This window comes from Parambassis ranga, chromosome 10, assembly GCF_900634625.1.
Source record: "Parambassis ranga chromosome 10, fParRan2.1, whole genome shotgun sequence".
Taxonomy (NCBI): Eukaryota; Metazoa; Chordata; class Actinopteri; family Ambassidae; genus Parambassis; species Parambassis ranga.
The window spans coordinates 15,676,988-15,702,074 of NC_041031.1; the positions used below are offsets into that span (position 1 = coordinate 15,676,988).

Consider the following 25,087-nt stretch of genomic DNA (forward strand, 5'->3'; position numbering starts at 1 on the left):
AAACTGTTATTCAGTGACCAAAATGTATATTTTCAAATTAATGTAAAACTATTGAGAGGCCTCATTGAGTTAGACATGCAGTTGTGATGTGAAGTTATTGCATCAGTTGAGTTCAGACATAGTTAAGACTTAATATGAGGGCTTGCACCACACATACTTAATAAAACATTTGTTGCAAAAGATGAAAAACAGTTAAGCCCATGTGTAACCCATTCTGGCTCCTCTTCTGGTCAACTGTATGACTGTCATTTGCCATTAGGTTATTTTCCATTTTACAGCAGTGTAAAGCTTTCTTAAAATTGTCTGGAAAGGAAAAGCTGCTCTCTCCTCACTAACAGAAAATGGAAGATTTAACCTTTGCCATTACTTTTGGCAGACAAAATACATTTTATTAGAATAGAATAGAACTGTGTATTTCGATTGTATAATGTGGATAATTTCTATCTGTATGCAAAATAAAACAAATCATGATTCAGCCGACATTATATTATGAATAGGATATTATGTTATTTCATATATATTTATATATATATATATATATATATATATATATATATATATATATATATATATATATATATATATATATATATATATATATATATATACACACACATATATATATGGAGTCTCAGCATAGATGCAACACAGAAGCATATATCAAGCTTAATTCTCACTTATGGTGCCCCTCTGTTAGCGTCTGGTGTTTACATCTTTGCAAAGCTAATGCATTTACCAGTGGTAAGGTGAGCTGACTTTTGAACTTGTGGTTTTAACTGATCAGCAAGTTCCAAGTATTTCTACTGCATTCAGTGACAATTCTAAAATAATAATTCAGCAAACAGGAGCCATGTTGTTGCAGGATTTCAGAGAGAAAAACATAACTGATTGCAGTGGGAGCTGGTACCGAGCCATTCAAAGGGAAGACAATGATGTCGTGACACACACTGACCTATAATTGCCAACAGCAGAGTGCTGAGGGGCAGTGATTGGTTGGCTCTTAGAGCCCTGTGGCCTTAGAGGATGAGAGCCATCATGCAATTGCACAGGATCAGCAAATCACTGTCAGATGCCTACTGGCTAAACTTCACCAAATCAAAGCCATTTTTCCATCAGAGAGTTTACAGAAGACAATAAGAGTGAGATAGTTACAGTAAAAAGAACAGAATCCTTTGGGCAATTTTAACAAAAAAAGTCGCCCGCTAAGCAGTCAAGTCACAAAAGAACATTCTGTATGGCTCTTTGTACAGTGCAGCCGCAAGTGCATTTGATGTCTAAGAAGTAACAGAGCTGAAGAACTGCTGTCCTTAAAGTTTCATTCATTCTGCTGCAGAGAAAAAGCCTGTGTTTGTACATGTAGAATAAATATATTCGTGTGGACAGAGACACCAGTTAGTGAGGAAGCGTTTGGGTGATGTCCAGGCATTTCTAAACTGCCAACACAGATTAGGTGAACTCTATTTAAACCATAATAGCAGATTTCCTTAAATCACTGCCAAAACGCCACAGTTTAACAAGCTTTTGAAGATGTTGTAGAAATTAGCCCGTCAGGCAGATTCTGATGTCTTAATGCAGGTCAGCTCACAGACCTGCAGCTGCACAGAGAAAGACAGACCAGCAGAAGAGGGGGGATGTGGAATAAACCCAGAATCAGCAGCTCTCCCTCTGCCTCCGTTCTTATCTGCTCACACAGCCAGTTGAGAAGCACACAGGCACAGCACTCTCAGACACAGCCAAGCTTTCCTGGCATCCCCCCCCCCCCACTACAGAGAGCTGAGTTTGTCCTCCCATCTACACCTCTGTGTGAAACTCACAACACACAACAGGCAGCAGCAGCAGCAGCAGCAGCAGAAGCCACAAGCTCATTTAATTGGCCAGCTGCCTGAATGGTCAAAGCTACTAATTACTTCAGAGGTAGCAGACAGCACTTTTTCAACAATCTCTCAAGCCATATAGCTGAACACATTACAAGTGTACATGTAGAGTGCATGCATGTGCTGTATGCAGATATCAGAGAATTGTCCTTGCCCCTGGATTCCCACTGGAGCAAATCTGCACTTTCACATTTCTCCTTCAGGACGTTAATTGATTAAATATTCAACATATGGTAATACAAAGCTTGTGAGTGAGGCTCGGCATGCAGGCGATAGATGCAGATGAGTCCCCACACTAAATGAAAGTGACGTCTTATCAACTAATTATCTCCACAGAATTGTTTATCAAACAAAAAGCCTGCAGACTTTTCTCCCCTTCACCGCTGCCTTTCGGTTGAATCTCTGTGTGTTTGCGCTCGTATTGGTGTGTGAACGTACTTTATGTATGTGTGTGGTATAGGTGACAACTCAAGCTAACATTGCGTGTAAGGTTAGTAAACACAGACATCAGCAAGATACAAAGCACACTGACCGTGGGTGCCACAGGGAGTCACAGTGGATATGAGTCAGGATGGCCTGAGGGTGGAGAAAATGATTAAGGGCCAGCAAGTTAATGATGAAATGAGCACACAGCTTGTATATGTTAATGTTAATGGTGTTGCAATGCACTTCTTGTGAGCTGTGTCTGCTAAATTTGTGATAATGAGATAAAATTATGTTATATAATTTCTATATTGTAGAGTTACAGAACTTCATTGGACTGTTTCTACTTGTCTTTCTACAGCCTGAGAAAACGTGTTCACTCACCTTTCATACGATATCTTTGTGCACCGCCACACCAGTCACCTATCCAGGTTTTTTTCTGAACAATAATCCCTGAAAAACACAGAAGCAGACGTATACTCCATAAAAAAATGATCATTTCTGTTCTAAACTGGTGGTTAGTTTCACATTCGGTACCAAATGTAAGAAAACAGGGGTTTAAGGAACAAAAGAGACTAAAGGGAGACAGAAACACTGTGTTTTTAGTCATGTCACCCTTGCCATATAATGTACTGACAAACATTTCTGTGATGCAACAGTAAAACAAAAATGGCACTTAGTTTACAAGTTTGGACATATATACACTGCAGGGGTTTATCTATGTCATATTTATGTACACTGTAACTGTATCTGTATGTGAAATATCTGAAGGATACCAAAAGGGTGGGTAATAATCTGTAAACTGCTGGCTGTAGCTAGATGAGGCATAAACACAGTTTTCCTGGAGGTATCATGGTTCATCTTTTTGTAAAATGTGTAATAATAACATAAGAAGCTTTTTGCTGTTCCGCCTGTTCTACCTGGAAAAAACCCTAACCTGCACTGCTAGCTACCATTTTGTTCGTCTTTTATAAACACTTTCTACTTTCGTGACTTACAAATATCCAAAAAAAAGCAACAACCTGTGAACACAACCAGCAACACTACCGATGTTTGCTTCTATCTTTAAATGGTTAGCCGTTCTTGCCTAGCTAAAGAAGCTAACATTGCTAATGGCTAATACCGACTGTAGTTAACAATGTCAGAGTCAGACACCGACATGCTGAATGAGGCGACGCTGGGTCAGCGCAACACTTACTGGGCAGTCGCTCGTTTTATCCGACGGCTTTTTGTAGTTAAAATATGCTAACGGTTAGCCTCCACGGTTAGCATGTTGACAGAGGGCGTCGACTGATCTCAGACACCTGTTTATTTTCCCTCAGATGAAAGTGGACTTCCCCGTTACAACTTTAAAATTAAGAAACAGTTATTAATTAATTTATTATTATTAGTAAGTTAGTATATTAAAATAGATAATGTATAAACACAAATACTACAAAAAAAAAGAGAAAGAAAGAAATATAGTCTTTTCTATGTTTACCAGTTAAAATCCAGCATGTTTAGCCTGGTTTAACTGGTGACCAGCTGGTACATCAGCTTTGAGTAGCTGGGGAAGAGATATTTTATACTACGTTCATTTCTTTGATTTCTTTTTAATGATTTTTATAATATAACTTACCTGTAACCTGTTGCTTTGGTATTTAATGCTACTAAAGGAATCCAAAACAGCATAATGTGAATGAAATATTACGTACAATAAAACAATTAGACAGAATTAGACAGGTTATACACAAATGAGAACAGTAAAAGTGACAGCTTTTCTGTCCAGCATATCTTTTGGCTGAGGGTACTGAGTGCATTCAGCTCTGACACCCAGCCAGGATGTGTTCCTACTTTTCCTGGAGAACATCTGCCTGCCACAGGTAAACATTAGAAGCAAACCACATGGATCAGCTCACAGCCAACCAATCACAGAGTAAACACTGTGGGGAGAGGCGCAGAGTACACACTGACTGATAAGGATGACACTGGATTAGGAATGATTTGACTCAGATCTCAAAAGGTCAGGTGTGTGGGCGCCATACATGTTTAGAAGAGCCACAAACAAGTGTGTGTGTGTGTGTGTGTGTGTGTGTATATTTCTGGACTGTGGCCTAGTTGGTGATATAGTATGACCATATGATGAGTGTTTTTAATATTTTAACACACATCCACTGATGTGATGACCATTAAATCCCAGGCCTGCCCTCAGGGCCGTCCCTTCAGTAGCTCCTCAACTTATGTAAACATGACCTCTGTTAGACTAACAGCAGCCTGATTTTTTTTAAAGTAATCTCATTCCAGGGGGACTCTCTATAAAACCAGACCAAGCACTCTGGAAATCCTTAAGCATGTGTGTGCCAAACACACCGATTAGCAGACATCTTGGTGGCACATTTTCAACTTTAGGGATAAATCGTTGGTCTGTGTGGCTCAGTGGAAGAGAGGTGAGCGCCATGTGTTCCTGTCATCACAGGTTCAAAACCAGCTCATGACCTCTGTTAGACATCATCTGTTTCCTTCCCAAATTTCCTGTCATGTTTCACTGTGGACTATCTAGTGAAGCACAGGTTTCCTTAACGGATAATACTGATGTCTAAGCCCTCCTCACATCATTCCCTCTGATGTTGGCATACCTTTAAAAGAAGACATCTGCTATTATTCATTTCTGAGCAGCGTGAAAAACCACAGCGACACTCTGCTGACACTATATCTCAAGTGCAGTAATCCATCATAGAAAAGCGCTTCATTTTAGGCTTTGTTGGTGTCTCTGTTTCATTTTATCCAACCGTGAATAAGTTGACAGACTTTATATTATGCATTGTACAGACAGGGGAAAAATGGAAGACACAACAAGGAAATAATCCCTCAAAACATGACAGTTTACAAAACCTATTATCACATTTATGTCTGCTTATTCAGGAAATTACTGTACTGTGACAAAGCAGAGGTACAATACAGGGGGGAAACAGTGTATAAAATCACCTAATATACAAACTTCTTTGCTTTTGAAATATGCTCATTAATGTATGTTTTAAAGTCAACTTCTAGTAAGTCATCAGAAGTTTGTGACAATTTATTGCTTCCCAGCCAGAGTCACAGAGCTGTATTGTTAAAGGAACCCAGACTTAACTTTCTGTTTCCCAAGTTGAATTCTGTACACTGCACAAAATGCAGTGGTTTTGACCAGTTTTCTGTCTTAGTATCAACTCCGGTCCAAACCACATACATTACAGAGTCCAAGTCGTATTGTTTGTCTGCTGTCTGATTCTGTGAAAGTAACTTTGTGGCCACAGTTTACTAGAAACTCACATTATAATGACCTCAGCCACTGGCAGCTCTCCACAGACCTTTCACTGTGTGCCAGCAACACAACTCAAAAGGCAACAAAAGGGACTCCGAACAAACCTCTGGCTCTTTGAAACACACACACACAAAGCATCAACTGAAAAATAGAGCAGCTCTGTGCTCAACCTGGATATCTAACAGGTTATTATTTCATTTACAGTCCAAGCAATGTATGAAAACACAGCTGAGGGTCAGAGATAATCACCATTGCTTAGTCAATTGCAATAATTTTTTTACTGAACACAAATATTTTCACCAGTATGTGCACTAGTGTACCTGAAATACTTTTTTAGGACAAGAACAATATTTTACAGTCCTTTACCTGATTTGCACTACTTACATAGTGAATAGTGTTTGGCCATAAATCATATTGTCATAAATCATTTTTAAACCATTTAAAAATGAGGCCACCGCGTGCATTCACATCACCCCGAGGTCATTTCATTTTCAGCATGAGCAAAATGTTCCTCCTACACTGAATGTTTGGGGACTCTGTCAGCATCAAGCTAATTGCTCCGCTGTGTAATGTGTGTGTGTGTGAGAGAGGGAGAGAGAGAGAGAGAGAGAGAGAGAGAGGCAGGAGGTGGGAATGTAAAACACGTCAAAGAGTGCGGATGGCTCTTGAATGTCACAAATCAACACATCCCTGAAATGTGTTTTGACACAGATACAAGATATGAGAGAGGGCGACTGAATCCTGAATGTTACATGACGGTGGAACTGAGAAATGTCTGCTAGGCCTTAATTCCAGGTCAGCAAGCGGAAACTTGTCAACACACTGTAGAGAGAGTGAAAATGATATCAATACACATCATCTTTTATAAATTGGAACGATCGACTTTATCAATAAAACAGTTGTATATAGTACAGATATGAAAACCTAAAAGTTTTGTTGCTTGCCAGGCTGTGTGGAGGTATATATATATATATATATATATATATATATATATATATATATATATATAAACAAACAGCAGCCATGTTCAATTACACACATGACTGAGTCACTAATAACTTGTTATTGAGTAACTGTAACTTTCTTCTTAAAGGTCAGAAGGAGCACTGTGTGTTAAATGGGTTTCTGCATGATGAAGCCAAAGCTGCTGAACATGAAGACCCATGAAGACACAAACAATGAAAAAATGATCCACCAGCAGACATTTTGTGACCCCCGCTAGTTACCGGTGTGGAATAAATTGCATGAAAACCTTGGTTTGCCTAGCCCAGGCGGTGTTATATGCTACAACACTGGAAGGCTGGCTCAATTCAACATTTCAGGCTTCTGACAGGCTGCTGACTTTGTTTTCCTATTTAGCATCCGACCATATTAAAAAAAAAAGAGGATGAACTCAGAATTCTGGACTATTCCTGTAACACCACATCATGATCTGCTCCTGCCATCTGTCTCTACACACATCTACATACATGTTGTGCAATCCTGTGCACAGGACACACTGACTGATCTGAAAGTCCCATTATAACATGCAGCACTGTCAGTCCACTAAACAGTAATATGGAGACCCACACAAGCTGAGTCTTCTTATATATAATAAATAACAGTCCCCCTAGATGCCTTAAATGGGGAGACAGATGTTTATGCAGTTGCCATGGCAAGGGCAGAGTAAGCTGCAGAGGTGTTGCACATCAGCAGACAGCCCCTGCTGAATCAAGTGCTGAGGATGCCTCATAGGGCAGGCGCATGTGCACAGCAAAACATATACAGCATTTATTTTTACATAAATTGCTATTTTTCCCACAAAAACAACCAGGCAGTTATTAAAACTTTTTTATGCTTGAAGGAAAAATAAATAATCTTACAAATGAAGTCATCTCAGTGTATCAAGGTATTGTATTTCCTGAAACATAATATATACACATGCATATAAATGTATTTTCTCACAGAAATAAGTATAAACAGATACACTGGGACCAAAAGGAGGAAACTGGTTTGAGTTTCCTGTGTTTCTATAGTTAGCAGCGCCTGGGATACATCCCTAAAAATTCACAAGGACGTTGTGTGGCCATATTTAAGGAGGCCACGGCTCTAATTATCAATTAACTAGGTTATTACTCTCTCTTAACTCAGCCAGGCTGCACATATGTTGTGTGATGTGTGCGGCATACATTGATTAAAGCTAATAAAATACTACTTTTTTAGCTCCAACATTCACAAGTCATTTCCTGTGAAAGATGCAGGTTTATTGGCCATTTCATGGTATGACAACATATTTTTAGATACCCACCTGAGAATAATTAAAACATGTATAATGTACACTGTAGTGTTAATAACATGCTTAAGGCTACTGGCAAAAGCAGAAGAAACTATGCACCTCTGACATGTTGTGCTTGGAGTTTTCCAATAAAACCTTTGAGGTGCAGACCTGGCGCTCGGTCTGTCCCTCTCTCCAAACATTTGTCTTCATCTCCAGAATGGCTGCTGGCTCTGGCCTTTGCCGCCAGCTCCTTATTGCTTGTTTGATGATTAAATACATTTTGATTTGCTGGGCCATGTTGTAAACTTCCTGTGTGGTTGTACCGTCAGGTCTGTGTTCCACACTGCTGCTCCCAAAAGGCCTTTGCGTGAACACCATTATTATCCCTGCAAATTAGCCCAGTTAACCTGCCCCTGCTCCGGCTCACTCTTTGTTAACCCCTCATTTTTCACCGCGTCTGGACCATGGACCAAAGGATTGTAGAAGCTGGCTCCCCCTCCTCCCTTACCCACAGTCCCCTTCTACCCTTGTCCTTGCAAATCCTAACCCCTGTGAATATTAAACAGCACAGACTGCAGGAATGCCTCAGCTAAATTGGCAGCAGATGTTGTTGAGAGGGATTTGGTTCTGAGGTGTTTTGTCTGCAATCTAAGCTGTAAAACATCGCAGGCCTGACAGGCCCTCTGGTGAGCCTCTAAGGTGAAACAGCACTAGGGGAATACAGACCTTTAGTAGCTCTGTTGAGGTGCACTAGTGGCTGAACGCTCAACCATCCATTTAATAGTCACTTATGAAGAAAGGTTTCAGGAGACAAGCGGAAAGTGGGTTGGAATCCGTCAATGATGAGGACTGTTTGAACTGTCCTCCCATTGTAAATAATATGTTTGTGATTTCCAGGATTAAACTGGTGAAGAACCTCCTTAACATCACACCATCATCTCAGAATCGCTGTCCTCTACGTGACACCAAGCGGTTTCTGTCAAATAAAACAGACTTCAATTCAAGATGTGGAAATCATGTCCAATTATATTACATTTTAATGTATGTTAAAACATACTTTAAAAGGTCTACATGTGATTTCAGGAATGGAAAATGTTGCTTACCTGCCAGTCACGTCAGTTTGAGAGGAAGCAGGCCTGAGATGTCTGGGTGTCTGGCAAAAAGATGAATGACTGGTGCACAAAGAAAATGATTTCGTAGTTTGTTCCAAATTCTGAACCAGCCACTGCTCCAGGCTACGACCGCCGACATAAACTCTGACATGTGTGATTTCTTACTACCAGCACAAACGATGATAATTTGGAGTGCTGGCGCTGTGGCTGAGAGTCCACAGAGGCACGGGGAGGAGAAATTGGTTGTGGGCCTGAATGAATCAATAGATCATAACAGGAATAAATGTTTTCACTGACTCTCATTTTCAATCCAAACACATGTCCTTCTTCATGACTGAACGCTTCACATGTCTACACTTCATATGGATAATGGTAGTAGTGACAAGCCCTCAGATAAATGTGAACTGCAGTTCAGCTCTGTAGAGCATCATCTTTCAGCTTATATATTTATATTGTTGTATTGTTTTGGTTCAGTCTCACTGCTCTGACAGACACACTGTATTACCTGCCTGCTACAAAATGGCAGGAAAACTGAAAAGTTAGCAACATGGTATACTTATACCAAAGCCTGGAGACAAAAATGACACTATTAGGCTGAATAGTGCACATATGGGTTCAGCTGCTGAGAAACATGCCTCCAAACTCCTCCTGGTGGTCTGTAAATACATTTATGATATAATATGTTCCATCTATGCTGAGTATTTCCAGCATGATTCAGTCTAATTCACTTTCACAGTACACATCCCAGGATGTCATATATCCACAGAGAAGTTCCAGAAAAATAACCAGTTTAAGTGCTGCAGTAGATGGGAGGACTTCTTGCAACAACTACTGTATATGATTGATTTTTTTTTCCTTCTGACTGATAAGAAACCATTACATGAGTTCCTATATGTAGCATAAGTGCAGGGAGCAGCCCATTTACTGACAGGGTGAAGCTTAACATGAGAACTACGGTACATTCAGGGGTGGCCAAGATTCTGGCAGGCCATCTGCCAAGAACCCAATACAGCAAATGGTTGTATCTGTGTAAGCTGAAAATAAAGTCACTACGCCTAAAAAGACGCTTTAGCATCCTTTAACGGATGAATGAAAGGCTCTGCAGGAGAATACAAATCCTGCCTGCTTTCTCTCATGTTCCCTGAAGCCCAGACTTTCATCTGCTTCCATCCAGCATGCCCTGTGAAGTTGATTAACTGAACACTCTGGGACAAAAGAGAAACTTTTATTAACTTTGGCCATAACTAACCCACTGTGTGGAGCGAGGGGAATTAAAAAAAAAAAAAACAGCTGCTTTTCTTTATCTTCTGATCATAGGACAAGGCAAAAAAAATAAAAGTATCAAAAATTAGCATGGATGGTGAGAGGCTCGTGTCGGTGGTGTTTGCCACCTGCTTTGGGACTGACATGAGGGTCAGAGTGTTGGGGTAAGTGTGAGGTCATGGCTGTCAGCAGTCTCTCAGTTATACAGGCCAAGTGGGACAGCAGATATGAAGAGGGCAGAAACTGCAGTGATGACATGATGAGGGACACGAGGATTACACAGTCACATCTTCATTCAACACTGCAGTTTATAAATCCTGTGAGGAGCTGTGTGTGTGTGTGTGTGTGTGTATAAACATTCCTTTAAACAGTTTTCTCTCAGGCCTCGTCGTGATGCTCCCACACTGGAATCCTGTCCATGACCTCTATAAAAAAGAGAAGGATGCCCACTTCCTTCGACCCTCAGGCATGCCAGTCCTGCCTCGAGGGACAGGGGCCCCATAATTTATTATTTGTTCCCCTCTTGTTAAGGAAATACTTTCTCAATAGCTCTTTCTCCTTTTGTATATTTTTACTGTTCTTATTTTCTTCCTTGATCCAACCCTGTCTTCTTTTATTTATTTGCTTTCTAAACACCAACTTGGTTCGTTACATTCAAGCTGCCATGACAGGACTTTAAAAATGACTTTTGTCCTCAGCCCGGACAGTGTTTATTTTTCTGGGTGAACCTGAAGGCATGCAAGTATTTTGGGGGGACACCTATGTGAAGGTGACAGCTGAGCTGAGTCACACAAGCTGACCTCGGTTTCCATTACCTCAGGCCTTAATCAGTTTCCTCTGCTGCAAATTGAAGATATGTCGACTGATACATGGAGCTCACATGTCATAATTTATCAGCCTGGGCCTGCCACTCTTAATGTAAAGACATTCCTGCACCATGTGAACTTAATAGGATGTTATGTACACACAGCACATGTTGTGCGAAATGGTTTCTTTCAGCCAAAGCACACAGGAAAATTCAATTTTACACAATGGTGGCTAAACCTTTAGCTATTCCCTGCAGTGACTTCTTTGTTTGTTGGTGTTTGTCAGGTTTTTCCAACCCCCCCACATCCACAGAAAAGTGGAGTGAAAAGGCCATGCTTCGGCTGACCACTGATCCATGACTCAGCTTTGAAAGTCTCCGCCTTCAAATCAAATTGTCCGGCTTCAAGGAGGAGAGCTGCCGCAGTCCTGCCCCGGGCCAACTCGATGTCACCGGGCCAGCTTTGAGGGGTTAACGCGCATTTTTCTCAGTTGTCAAGGACGTGTGATGGGGGCAAGAGAACACAGAGGAGCCCAGAGGTCACTGCACTCCACATATCAGGAGGCTTTGAAATACTTAATTGTGTTATAAGAGAAGCTGAAAATACCAGCTCAACAAACACAACATTTAACATGAAGGTTTGGGTTTTATAAAGCCTAAACTTCACTGGTGTACTCATCTGTCCAAGGATACACACATTTTAACATCGTTGATATGTGAAAGGAGTCAGGCAGCTTGTTATTATTTTAATGTATTATTGTGGATATAAAGTGTGATCTCAATTAACCCATTCATTAGAAAATGTATGTGCTGTAGACTCGTCTCAGGAACTACTGGATAGATTATGATGAACTTTGGTGAACACGTGTCACAATTTGATTTCTTTATTTGCTTTTTCTAGGAGTTCAGGTGGACTCAGACACTGTCTACATGAACACACGCAGAACCTATGGGTGCCATTGCTGATAGTCAATAATCATTTTACACTAAGCTGGTACCATCATGACTACAATATCCAGCTGCATTACATGATTATCAGTGTACATGGTCTAATGCACTCAGTGAAGCAAAATAAATGTCTTTGCAGGCCCAGTATTTTTGTCGCATATTTTGGAAAATATTAATTCAGTTAAATAGAGAAACGATAAAAGTGGGTGCAAACAGTCTGAGAAAACAGACCTCAGCCGACCATGTTTCATGCCGGGACAATTAAACAAGTCACCGCGGCCACCCCGACTCCTTTTCCAGACACTGAACTCAATTATTACAGAGGCTAACTCCTCATCACGGCAAGTTCACCGAGTGTGGCTAATCTTATCTGATCTGTTATTAGCAGCATTTTTCATCTTCATGGCAGAGCTAACAAGCTTTTGAGATTGTTAATAGCTGGGAATGTTCAAATCTCACGTTAAGCATGCAGATGAATGAAAAAGGGATCACTGAAGATAAATCACTCGGCTCTCTGCACGCTTGTACAGTGGCGAAGAACGTCTTAAGACAAAGAAGTTCTCATGAAACTGAGGTGTTCAGAAAACACACACACAAAGTGTGATCTCTCAAGCAGCTAATTTTATTTCATTTAAATCTAAAGTACATTCTGATGCTTGTGCAGAGGCAGAAACTGAAAATGATTCATCGCAGAGGGCTTTTAGCGTCATGTAGAAAATGAGGAAAAGATTACTGAGGAATGTCTTACCAAAGGCCTATTTATGAAATGACAGCAAATTGGGACATTGCTTTTCAAAGAAGAAACAATGAATCACTCCTTGTAGAAAGATCCAGGTGCTGCAGTGAAAAGAAACAACGTTATGAACCATTTGAAAAGCAAACACAGTGCACTGCACACTTGATTGTCAAAACCAACACCAGCGGCTGACTGTAAAAGCAGAGGGGAAGGCTCCACGCTTTTAGTTACTTCAGAGCGAGCCGTCAATATGTTTGTTAACAGTGCTGGGGGTCACAGGTTAAGAGCTGTTAATCAGACAAAGTTTGAGTGATGGACGAGGTGGGATCAGAGCAGGGATGACTTCACAGAGCCGCAGTTTAGTGTGTGTGTGTGTGTGTGTGTGTGTTTATATCTGTGTTCAACAAAGAGGGGACAAAACATTTATGAATCATATCAGTGGGCTGGTAAAGATAAAACCCACTTAAGGAAATATCACTGCCAGACACTGGGTGGATACACACTCTCTGCACAGCCCCCATCCTCCCTCCATTTTTAGACAGCTCCATCTTTCTTGGAGTCTCGGGGTCATCTGCCAGCAACCTGTTATCAATGGCCCGGCTTAGGCCTCCACATTAATCTGTCATGATAAGTTTACATCGGCTTGAATCGCTGTGTTGGTATCTGATTTGGGGGTCTGATTTTTTTTGTCTGTTTTCTAATCCACATGTCTGTAAGCATCCAGCCAGTTTTACTCTTCACAGCATACACACAGCCTCTCCTCCTCTTCCTCCACTAGACTCCTGAAACACAGACAAAAAAAACAACAACATGCATGTTAGAGCTTACACTGCTCATCACCAAGACCGAGCTCAGTCTAGACCACACAATGTCAAAATGCTGCCAGCAGGGAAGCTGGGACATTTTACATAAAACAAAATGACACACATATTTTCCAGCCCAATCAGAATTCAAATGTTGTGTTGATTAATCTTTTCAGCTCGAGTCCATTTAGAGGCTGTTCTGGAGCTTTCTCCGTTTGTATGCCATCATCACAGAAAAGTGTGTCACACTTTTCACTGCCTCCAGCAAAGCGCTGTTATGAATACCCACCAAGACACTGATAGAAACACGGCACCCAGCCAGGCATGGAAGGCAATAAGGAGACAAAAGTGAACTGAATTCCCTAAATTATTATATGACATGTTGTGTTTGTTTTGAGACTGCAGGAGGAAAGACCAGTCTCCAGTGGGTTGTTGTTGGAAGCTCCACTGTGTTCTAATATGTAGGTGATATTGATTTCTTACAATACAAAATGAAAATGGACTTTTCCATTAAAAATTAATATAAAACTCCACTGAAAATATTAGTATAAGATGGAAAATTATTTGCTTCTTCCTTAGACTTAATTAAAAAATTAAATTAATTAAAAAAAATTAATTGGTCAAATTAATAAGCAAATGCAAAAAAAAACAAGAGTTTGATTGCCTAGCAATGGAAATCAAACTAAAAATAAAAGCAATTAAAAAGTGAATATTCCTTTTTCAATAAAATATTGATCAAAATTCAAATTCAATCAAAAGATGTGATTCTGGTTTGTCATATATACAGTAGGAGAAACAAAACAACAGAAAAATTTGCTACAATCACTAGGGGGCATAAGGACCAATCAATTAGTAAACTACTACTACTAGTAAACTTACTAATGATGTAAGGCCTGGTCAAGACTGGACAATGTACGTGGGATTTACAACTATTTATTGTGGTGACGCACTGACGTTTGTTGCTCTCTAGTGCGAACAGGAAGGAAAGGGATCAATTTAATTTGTGCCTACATCTACGCCTTCAAAATGTAATTAATAAATAAAATAATCACTTGTATTACAGTTGGGTTTGTTGTGCCATTCAGTGCTCGGGCCCTAATTATAGTGTCAAATCGTTCACATTAGCAGTGAGCAAAAGCAGTGTTCATCTGCCCAAACCGCTCTGAGATGCTTTCACAGGCGATAAGCCACCCTGTAATGGCAGCCCGGGGTCATTAGGGTCTGTTGTGCAGACAGTTTGCTGTGGCACGAAGAGAATAAACAGCCACCATTTTCATTTCTTATTCATGGCTTTAATCACGGATGACAAAACATCCAGTAAATATAGCAAAGGAGGAAAAAAGCTGGCATTGACTGTGTGCTTTTAAATGTCTTTGGAACAGTCTGTTGGGTAATGAGAGGGAATTAAAACTGTGGCGAATTTGTAAATGTGTGTAAGAGAGGGAGGGAGACATTAACAGGCTGGCATGGAGAAGAGCTGGCAGCGGCCCAGCTCGCAGGGCTGACAGTGTGAGGTCCTCTTTGCCCATTCTAATAAGGTATTTTGAGGGTCTGAGCTCAGGCCTGCAGTAGGGGCCCCCCTGGGTTGGATGGGTGATGGAAGGGAACAGGAGGAAGTCTGTGTCAGTGGGATGGGATGGCTGAAGTGCGTCACTTCACGTACCAGGATAGCAGATGGTTAAATAACAGCATTGAATGGAGAGAATGGCCTGAAATGTATTCAAGGTCAGACACAGGAAAGTGCAATCATATTCAGTGGTTTCCTGAGACCCCAGTTGGCCTGTGATGTCAGCCTTTTGTTTGCAGGGATATCTTAAAATGTACACTGCGGACGTCCAGGAGACTTGGACAATACGAGACTCATACACAGGATCTTGGTTTGGTCATACATGAAGAATGTCAAAAGTAAACTGCACATCTGTTTAATTTAATTCTAATAAATCATTCCAGGACCCAAACAGTTGACTCCTTTTGACATGTTTAAGTAATATGTGGCACTTTATTGAGCACCGCAGGGAGCTGTCTGCTTTCATTCGCCCGCCTCCCACAAAGCTGGGAATCCACAGTGCGTATCAAGGAGGGCACAGGGTCTGTGGATTTTTAATTGCAATCAGACAGTACAGCAGGCAGCTTAAACACCTTTAACAGGGGAAGACAAACTAATCAGCGAAGTCACCTGGTGGATTGTTTTTGTTGGAAGACACTGTTGCTGCTGTCCTCTTGACTGACAGCCTCACAAAACAAATAAACCAAACTACCACAAAGCCCACTCAGGACCTTCCTTCAAACCTCGAGTCTCACTTTAGAATAACAACCTGGAGCATAACGATGAAGGTCGTGAAAGTGCGGAGGAGACAGCGAGCTGTGCATTCATGGCAGCTCTGCATTTTAAATGATGAAATCAGTCAGCTATGCTCCATCCTGTGGTCATGTTAATACAAACATGTACAATCTCTCAAGGCAGGGAAGGACTCATCAGCATGGTGGACAAAAAAAATAATTCTACTCCACTCTAATTTTATTCACTATTTTGTAACATCCTATAAACAAACTATTTATTCGTAATTTGTTCGATTTATAGGTCACTTGTTATTGATAAATCCTGCTGGGGGCTCATTGATTGATTGACTCACTGACCTGTAGGCAGCGATCTCCATGTCTCTGGCCATCTTCTCACTGAGCAGCTCCTTATAGTCTTCACACTGCTCCTTCATCTGTACTTGGAGGTCGGTCTCCTGCAGCCTCATTTCGTCTATAGTACACTGAATAACACACACAGACACACAGAGTGCGGCGCAGAGGAGGAGATTAAATGACAAAATTAGCCAAAACCACTGGTCCATTACAGGCTATGATTACATTAATCACTCCGCTCTCATACTTCCAGTTCAGCAGTTTCATCCGTGTACGCAGCCTGCTTCATCTCAACCTCATCTTCCAGCTCCTCATTACACTTTTCAAGCTCAACAAGCTCCTTCTGAAGCTCCGAAATCTACAGAAACAGAAAAACAACATTCAGCACTGAAAATACGTTTTGCATGAATCACCCTGAAGTGATGTAATGATGCTGGACTACAGTAATCCAGTTCAAGAAGAGCAAGAAGAGCACTTCAGCAGAGGAGATGACTGACAGCAAACAGCTCAGACAATGTGTCTGCAATAAAAGATGAAATACCATGTTATAGTAGTTCAATTATTTTAATGTTTAAAGTTTGGAATATTAAAGTAAAAACTGGCCTCACCTTGCAGTTAGTCTACTCATCCGCTACCAGCCTCTTGTTCTCTTAGATAGTTAGTACCATGGTCCTCAAAATATATTATATACTGTACATATTTCATTGTTTCCAGAAGATTTATTTCTCTGACAATTTATCAACCACCATATTTGTTGTTTTAGGGTGAAATATCTCAGCAGCTACTGGATGGATTTCCATGAAATTTGGTTCACACAACCTCAGGAGGAATTGTAATTACTTTGGTGGTAATTACCAAGTCAAAATTTGGATTTGGTCCCCACTTTATTTTATGGCTAAATACCTAAAACCAGTCCCATCGGCTTCAGCTGTACTCTGTGCTAATTAAACCCTGAATGGAAATCGAGCTTTAACTAAGCCTGCCAATTATCCACAGATAGAACAGGTTATTTTACTTATTCCACAAACCTACTGAGGAGCATCCCTCCCCCCCGATGTCTGAGACTGTGGTGTCCTGCCGTGAGTAATTACAGCAATCACACAAGTTCAACAATTAGCTGTCACAGCCAGATGGGGATCCAGGCGGTCCTACTCATCTTTCAGTAAGCTCATGTGAGCAGAAGACGACCTGGTTACTACTGACAGGCTGATGATGACTTCCCAAACTGGTTGAGTCACTCACTCACACTTTTCCTCCCTTCTGCCGAGCGTAATAAGTGGTGTCTGGCCGTGTATGTGTACGTGAGCAGCAGCCTGCGACTTCATCACAGCCTGCTCTATTATATACATTTCTGCGACAGGGCTGATTTCACGGCAATCTGTTTGTTTGGCCATGTTGTGTCTCAGTGAGAAACCAGACCTGAGGCATCCATCAGGGGTGAGGGAGGAAACAGAGCAGATCAGGCCATGCTGCCCATCCGTCAGGCTGGATTGAGCTGAGCCGGAGCTTTAGAACGTGTTGGGAAAGTTCTGCTGTGGTTACAGAGGCTTGCTGTTTATTTAAAGAGCTGGAGGTAAGAACCAGCCACAGTAATGAGAACCAAACCACCATGTTTGTTACAGATGTGGTTGGGTGCTAGCTGTGGTCAGACCACTGATGGATGTTCAGAGACTGAGAGGAGGTCGTTTCTGTTTCCTGGTGATTTCTACCTGAGTCACAATTTCCTGGTTCATCACTTTATTGATGCCTCACACTGCGGTCTGGTTCATTCAAAGCTCCCCTCACATTTCTTTCTCTTTTTTTGCTAGCTGGATGAAAAACATTTGATGATGAAAGTTTATTTCCTCAGTGTGTGTGTGCGTGTGTGAAGTTTTAAGACGATGATGCTGCAGGCGTTCTGATCTGACTGTACTTAATAACTGAGGACACAGAGAGCAATAAATCCTGTCTGAGCTGCGGCCGGGCCCGTCACATCTCCTGCTGAAAGTGTCCGCAGAGTAAACACTCTGGTCAGCAGGATCTCCCACACTGTTGCTCTGCTGTCACTCAGCTGGTCTCCACTCCCTTCGCCTGCTGTGGGAAACCATTCATTTTCACCATTATAACTGATTTAGGAGCTGACGGCCGACGCAGAGCCAGTGGTGGGATGTAATACTCCTCTTTTCTTCGTTAGTATAGAGGTTTGAAATGTATTCTGGGAAGATATGAATCAGCAGGACTAAGGTTTTAAATGACATGTAAACACAGGAATAAAGGGTGAGTTCACCACTAAAATATATTTTATCGTCTGACTGGAACGTTTACTAAGAGACAGTTTTAGCTGTAATACCCCCAGTGACCACCGGAAAAGCTGACAGCGAGGCTCACTGCTGATCATAAATGTCTATCGTGGATCCATGTGTCGATTGGATTCTCTTTGCTGCTTCTCTAAGCAGTTTCATCAGGTCTGTTCAGAACTGCTTCAAGCTCTTGAATGATCCATGGTACACTGAAAGGGAGCCCACTCACCAGCGCCTTTATCTCGCTCACATCCTTTATCTTTGAGAGGTCTTTGACCGCTGACCCCTCAGTTCCTCCCACTTCCAGGTTCTTTCTATCATCACTGCGAACCACAGCCGAGGAGGAGGAAGCACCACACTCAAACTGGAGAGACAGGAGATAAGCAGGCAGAGAGAATACAGCTATCAGATCTTTTATTTTGAATACAGGGAAAGCAGCGGCCTGTTTTGGGCCAGTTGAGTGCCTTTAATAGGGCAAGCAGAGAGCAATCAGAAGCTCTCATACTGGCTAATGCTTAAGCCTCTCAGTGTCTACCACATTCATGATTAGATGGAATAAATGCAGCCGAAACAAGCATGATGAGGGTGCACAGGTGTGTGGGAGTCAGCCAGAAATCACCATTACTGTTCAAAACCTATAGCAATCATTTTAGCATTGAGACAATTCTGTCTCGTAATTGAGGCCAGACGCAGTCAGAATGCTGTCCAGCTGGCAAGGGAAGAGGCTGAGTGGGTGGGAGAGGGTGAATAGATGGGTTTAAGAACAAGCACACACACACACACACACACACACACACCAAACACATATATAAAAATACACTGGACACCCTTCAGTCATGTCTCCAACACACACCAGCATCCACTCCAGTGCTGTTAAAGGAGCCTGGGAAGGCGGCCTGCAGTCTGATTACAGCCCTGACCTCTGAACTGGGCAGACATCCTCGCCCCCAAGGGGGTCAGACCCACCGGAGCTGTAGTCTGACCCCCGATGCAGAACTTCGGCACTTTAAAACACACACACACACACAGGTGAACAGAGGCATTCTGTTCGGGTCCAGAACTGCACCTCCGACTCTCAAGTTCTTCCCTGGTGTTGTGTTAAGAGGTAAAGAAAACAAGTGGGAGTATCGTTGTGTGATTTGTGAAAGCTGAGATTTACGTGTAGACCTGACCGGGCCATTTCAGAGGCTGATGTGGTGAGAATCGGAGGGACAAGAGGATGATGAGGAGCTTATGTTCAGAACATATAAATCAGAGATCCTTTTTTTTAAACTCCTAGATTGTTTGGCTGCAAACTTGTTTCCCCCTTGATGAATAAAGTGGATGGTCTTTTCTCAACAACTGTAACAAATACATAGCAATAATAAAAGTAATATAAATATCACATTACCTAATCGACCAGCCATCGTTGGGAGGTTTGGAACCTTTGTTGTGTGTAGCCAAAGTCGTGATTGTAAAACGTCATGTTTTTGTATTTTTATGCTACACTGTACCTGGAGGTTCTCAGCCAGCTGGCAGTAGTACTCCTTTACATCCAGGACCCGAGTGATGTCAGGGCTGCTGAATTTAACCACTGCTGCTCCCTCAGCCTCTTCATCAGGCTCCAGCAGACTCTGCATCTCCTGTGCGTACAAACACACACAGTGGTGACATGCATATTCTGCTCTGCAGAGTAGCAGTTACAGTACATCTGTTCAATACACTGTAGTCATCAGTGACTGCTTTTAAGAAATCAATAACACATTATTTTAAAATGTTCTATAATTCACTTTGATGCATTAAGTACACGTTGTTATGTGTCCTACATGCAGTTTATGAAGAAACTTACTGAGTTAAACACCAAATGTTCACAGTAAATATTTACACTTACAAAGTGCCGCACATGTATATGTCCTACTTGCCATATTGAGCCCTTAGAAAAACACCACATTGATTACAGAGAGACAGAGCTGCTGTAGGACTGCAGGGCCAGTTTTCTCTTTTTCACTGCACCTAAATAACGACATGGCTGCCGATTTGTCAGGGGAATATGTGGTATCTGGGAGTGCCGATAATAACAACAGTTAATAAAACAAAGGGAACTTCTGTTTTCATCTGGTATTCAGCCGCATTTCCCGGACTGTGAGTTATCGAGCGTGTCCCAGAGGGAGTGTGTTAAACGCCGGGCGGCCCGGCTTTGCAGAGAAAAACACAGAGTGATGGAGCTGCTCCTGCTCCGGCTCCCTCGCTCTATCTCTTTCTCTTTCTGCCTACAGCCTTTAGATCTGATACTGTGGCGCGTCTGTCATCTCCTGGCGAGGAGGAGAAAATTGTAGAAAGATGCAGAGAGCAGGGGGATTTGGATGTGAAATAGGCAATGCATACAACTGCAACCATGCTCATTTTAAAGGAGCAGTTAGGAATTTTTGCACTATTTGTTAAACATGTTTAGTCAGAGGTACATCTGAATGTTTTTATAACTCACTTATTTTAATCACCTATATTTGGTTTATTTAGCAAACTCACAGCATGAGCTTCCTGCTTTCACGACCACCCACCTGCCTCAGCTCCCTCTCTTCTTTGCCTGTATTTGGAGTTAAGGTGGGCTTTGACACTGCCAACTGGGTGATGGTCTGAGCCTCATACAAAGACTTAAAGCGACACTTCACAAACCTACAGGTGGTCACGCACACTGTCCATATACTATCAAGGTTCGCTCTGCTTTCAGTCTTTGTGCTAAGCTAAGCTAACCTCCTGCACTTTCCACACAGATGTCAGTGTGACCTTACCAGACTGCAAAACCAATATACACACCTCTTGTAATAACAACACCGATTAACATTAAAAAGAGGAAACTGACTTTGGCACGGTAATCCTCTTCTCATATTTCTCTGTTGATGTGGCCGTTTTTTGGCGTCATCTCTTCAGCAAGGTGACCGAGGTCATCAGAACCATGTTTGTCACCACAGCTCTGGGCATTCCTCCAACACTCCTGTCTGAACCTAAGTGCTACATTTTGAGCCGCTTACAGGTTATAAACTCTTCCCGCTCTATTACACAGCAGCTACACACTCTCTCACCGTGTTGTGCTGGGCGTCCATGTTGGCCAGCTGCTCCTCATAGATAGCCACTTGCTCCCTCAGTGCCAAACACTCTGTTGTCACAGCATCCACTTCCTGCAGAGGAAATGAAGTTATGAAAGAACAACATTAAAAAGTTTAAACTCAAATTCTGGAGGAGGTTGAAGAAATATAGAAAAAGTCTTTGTTTTCTTTTTTTCAGAACCATCAGTACATCCACTGTGTTTTACTGAACAGCAAGGAGACACTGCAATGCAGAGGAAAGGGGTGGGGGGTGGGGGGGAGCGAGGTGGGAAGGAGGCTAACTAGAAAGAAAACTCCTGTCGCCCAATCCATTTACCAGCAGGGGTTCTCAGCTCATCTACTACTCTTAAAGAACCAGATTAATCTGTGTTGGATGCAATTACTGTTGGTGTCTGTATTCACATTTGGACACAAGGAGGGAATGTTTGGTGGATCCTCACTGAGAGGAGGGCAGGGTCAGGGATGTACAGCAGGAGGCAGAGGGAGTGTGCTCCTGCTGCGGCAAAAATAAACTTTTTTTATGAATCACAAGAGTGCAAATTTAGCAGAGTATTAACTACTTCATGTGGCAAATGGAGCAAACACAAAACTGCCATAAGATTACGAAGTTGTTTGAATCCAATTCTACCATTTAAACAACAAAACGTGTCCATTGGAGCCTATTCCAGCTGTTAATGGGTGAAAGGCTGGACAGGGAGCCAGCCTATCACAGGGCTAACCAGTCACACTTACATCTGTGGCCAATTTGAGTCCCTAATTAACTAAACATGCACATCTTTGGTATGTAAGATGAAGCCAGAGTACCAAGAAAAAACCCACAAAGGCAAAAGAGGAACATGCAAGCTCCACGCAGAAATGTAGTGCTAACCACTGTACACCATGCCGCTCTTTAAAGAATAATATTCACTCTGCTTTTACCTCTGTTTTACTCTTCACTAAGCCCTAAGGGAATGTGGCTCTGTGTGCTAGAATTTTAGGCCTACAGGTAAAAAACTGTAGTTCATCAAGCTGCCACTTGAGGCTGGCTCTGAAAGTGAGTCCATCCCCACAGACCCCCATGTTAAATGGTCTGCTCACACTCAGATGTGGGCGCTACCGAGATGGTGACAGCCAGAGCCTCTAAAACTGACCTTCAAAACCAGTCTCTGCAGGAATTCTACAGGTGATGTTTGTCCATCTCTAGTTTCAGTCTACGTACTGGTGCAGCCAAAAAAGGTGTTACGAGACAAAAACGTGGGAAAATTTTGGAACCAAAAATGAACAGGGGAGAAACAAATCAAACATGGGCTGTTTATTATAATGTGAGGTAAGCATCTTGTTGCAGTTTGATCTGTGTAGTATTCATTTCTCCACCTCCCTGCTGAATTTCCCACCATGTCCTGTCACCCTGCAGCTGCTTTCAATTCAGAACCAGAGAACTGAGCCAGCAGGAGCATTACAACAACGTATTACATCTGTATGAGCGATATTAAAGCCTCCCTCCCTCACATCTGGCCCGGCTGGGAAGAGCAGGAGATGAGTTCTGCCATGTGTGAGGGAGGGAGCGGCACCAACTCAATCTGCGTGAGTGCCGGTAATGATCTACACCCACTGGACCAAACTACAGGGGAGCCACAGCCATGTTTCAGCATTGACAACACTGACATCTAGTGTCGAGGGTGTATTATTACAACAAGGGTTTGAATGCATGACAACACACAATGAACGTTGTTATATTTGTAAGCATTCAATACCAGATAAAAATGTTTACTAAGAAAACGTGCTATGCTGTTGCATTGTGGGAAATGTAGGATCAAGTGTTTTTGGAGTCCAACATTTCTGCTGCTGTTTCCTCAGCTTTTAACACTTGCAGGTGAAAAACAAAGAAAAATACACATGTATTGATAATTATTGTCCACATTATTTTTGGTTTGCTTGAATTGCATCCATCCATACATCTTCTGGAGCTGCTTTTTTGTGGTGTAGATTTTATAGTCTCATATATATGTGTGTGTGTGTGTGTGTGTGTGTATAGATAATAATGTACATTTAAAACATTTACTGCTGAGGAATTGTGTTACACTAATTCAAATAGTTATCTGATGCCTTGTTAAACTCAGCTTAACACACAGCCCTGAGTGATTGGAGACCACCACCTATAGAAAAAATTAGAATGATGTGTGAGTGTCACTAATCCATATCAATTATCAATCCATCAATGAGCACTAAATACCCAAACTTAAAGGTGACTGCTATTGTCAAATAATAAACTAACTACTAACTACTTCACTGTTTTCCATTTTCAGTTTATACAAATTAAATTACATTTTGGTTTATAAATGTATCACCTGAGCCACATCTTGTTGTTCCTGCTGGAGGAGGATCCTCTGCTGTGCAGCCTTTTCGTACTCTTCCTGCAGATGTCTGAGCTCTTTGTGCAGCTCCTCAGTGTCACTCAGAATCTCATCCTGCAGCACAGTTAACACAGTGATGGATATTAACAAGTCACTCCTGTCTGTCACTCTGCAAACTGATGAGATGTAGTGACATGTGCACTGATATGAGAACAGTAAATTTAGACATGCTGTCACACAGGGAAACACGCAGCTGACACACCCAGCAGCAACCTCACCCTCTGCCTGCGCAGTCTTTCCACCACTGCATCCAGACTGTAGTCAGGTACAGCCACAGTGGAGGTGATGCTGCTGGAGGCTTGCTGACTGTTTAGCTTCTCCTCTAATTCAATGATCTGACACTCAAGAGACACATTCTCTTCCTCAAAACAATGAGCCTGAAGGACAGAAAGACAGAGAGAGTGGGGACAGGTACACACTGAACAAAAGGAATGACACAGCAGAGGGAACACAACGTGCTCATGTGACAGTGTGTCCTCACCAGTTCAATAAGCCTGACTAGGCAGTCGTTGAGGGCAGCAATGATGGTGCGGTCCTGGACAAACCGGTTCAGACCTTCTTTGTTCAGAGCCTTGGCAGACGCAAAGTCTAAGCTGTCACAGTCACACTTGCAGACAGCTGCACCTCTGGAAGAATGACACAAAGACTGGACTGAGAAAATGTTAAAAATAATATGTTTATGTTCAGAAGCCATATATTTTTTTGCACTACTCATCATGAACATATGACTATGATGCCATTTCTTCTATGGAAGACCTTCTTCTCTATCAGTTATGACCCTTTATTAGGGCATTTAAAGTGGTTATGAATACTTTATATTAATATTTATCAACAAATATGGAGCCATATGGTCTTACAACTGCAAAATTGTACATGCATCTGTTTACAGCTATAATTATTGCCACATACACATATCTTAAATACTATATTATTATAATTAGTGAGTCAAACCAGCACTGACCTGGCATAGGCTCGGTACTGCCCTGCACGCTGCTCACTTTGACTCCAGCTGTCCTCCTCAAACAGCCTGCGGTAAGAAGAAACTCTGAGCATAGTCATGGTGTCAGGTTTTAGACTGGCCTACAACACACCAGGCAAATAACATCTTGAGGGCAGAGGTGGGTTTTATATTCATGCAGAATGAGAATGTAGCACTGAAGTGAAGCAGACTAACAATAGCATGAACATCACCAA

General features: G+C 41.9%; 1 protein-coding gene across 1 annotated transcript; it reads right to left on the reverse strand.

Annotated features, from left to right (window-relative positions):
• Positions 1-12,680: 12,680 nt before the first annotated feature.
• On the reverse strand, positions 12,681-24,982 carry vimr2 (vimentin-related 2). The gene is made up of 10 exons (XM_028416562.1): positions 24,855-24,982; positions 24,375-24,519; positions 24,112-24,270; positions 23,828-23,947; positions 21,477-21,572; positions 19,911-20,039; positions 18,647-18,781; positions 16,386-16,496; positions 16,142-16,266; positions 12,681-13,483 (listed from the first exon to the last, which is right to left on the reverse strand). The coding sequence occupies exons 1-10, from the start codon at positions 24,950-24,952 to the stop codon at positions 13,432-13,434; spliced, it is 1,170 nt and encodes a 389-aa protein (XP_028272363.1). The 5' UTR covers positions 24,953-24,982; the 3' UTR covers positions 12,681-13,431.
• Positions 24,983-25,087: the final 105 nt, after the last annotated feature.

Coding starts and splice junctions, on each gene's coding strand:
- vimr2 (XM_028416562.1), bottom strand. CDS start 24,952: ATGACTATGCTCAGAGTTTCTTCTTACCGCAGGCTGTTTGAGGAGGAC. Junction 21,573..23,827: donor AACAACAAGATGTGGCTCAG/GTGATACATTTA, acceptor TTTCCTCTGCAG/GAAGTGGATGCTGTGACAAC. Junction 13,484..16,141: donor ATGGAGATCGCTGCCTACAG/GTCAGTGAGTCA, acceptor TCTGTGTTTCAG/GAGTCTAGTGGAGGAAGAGG.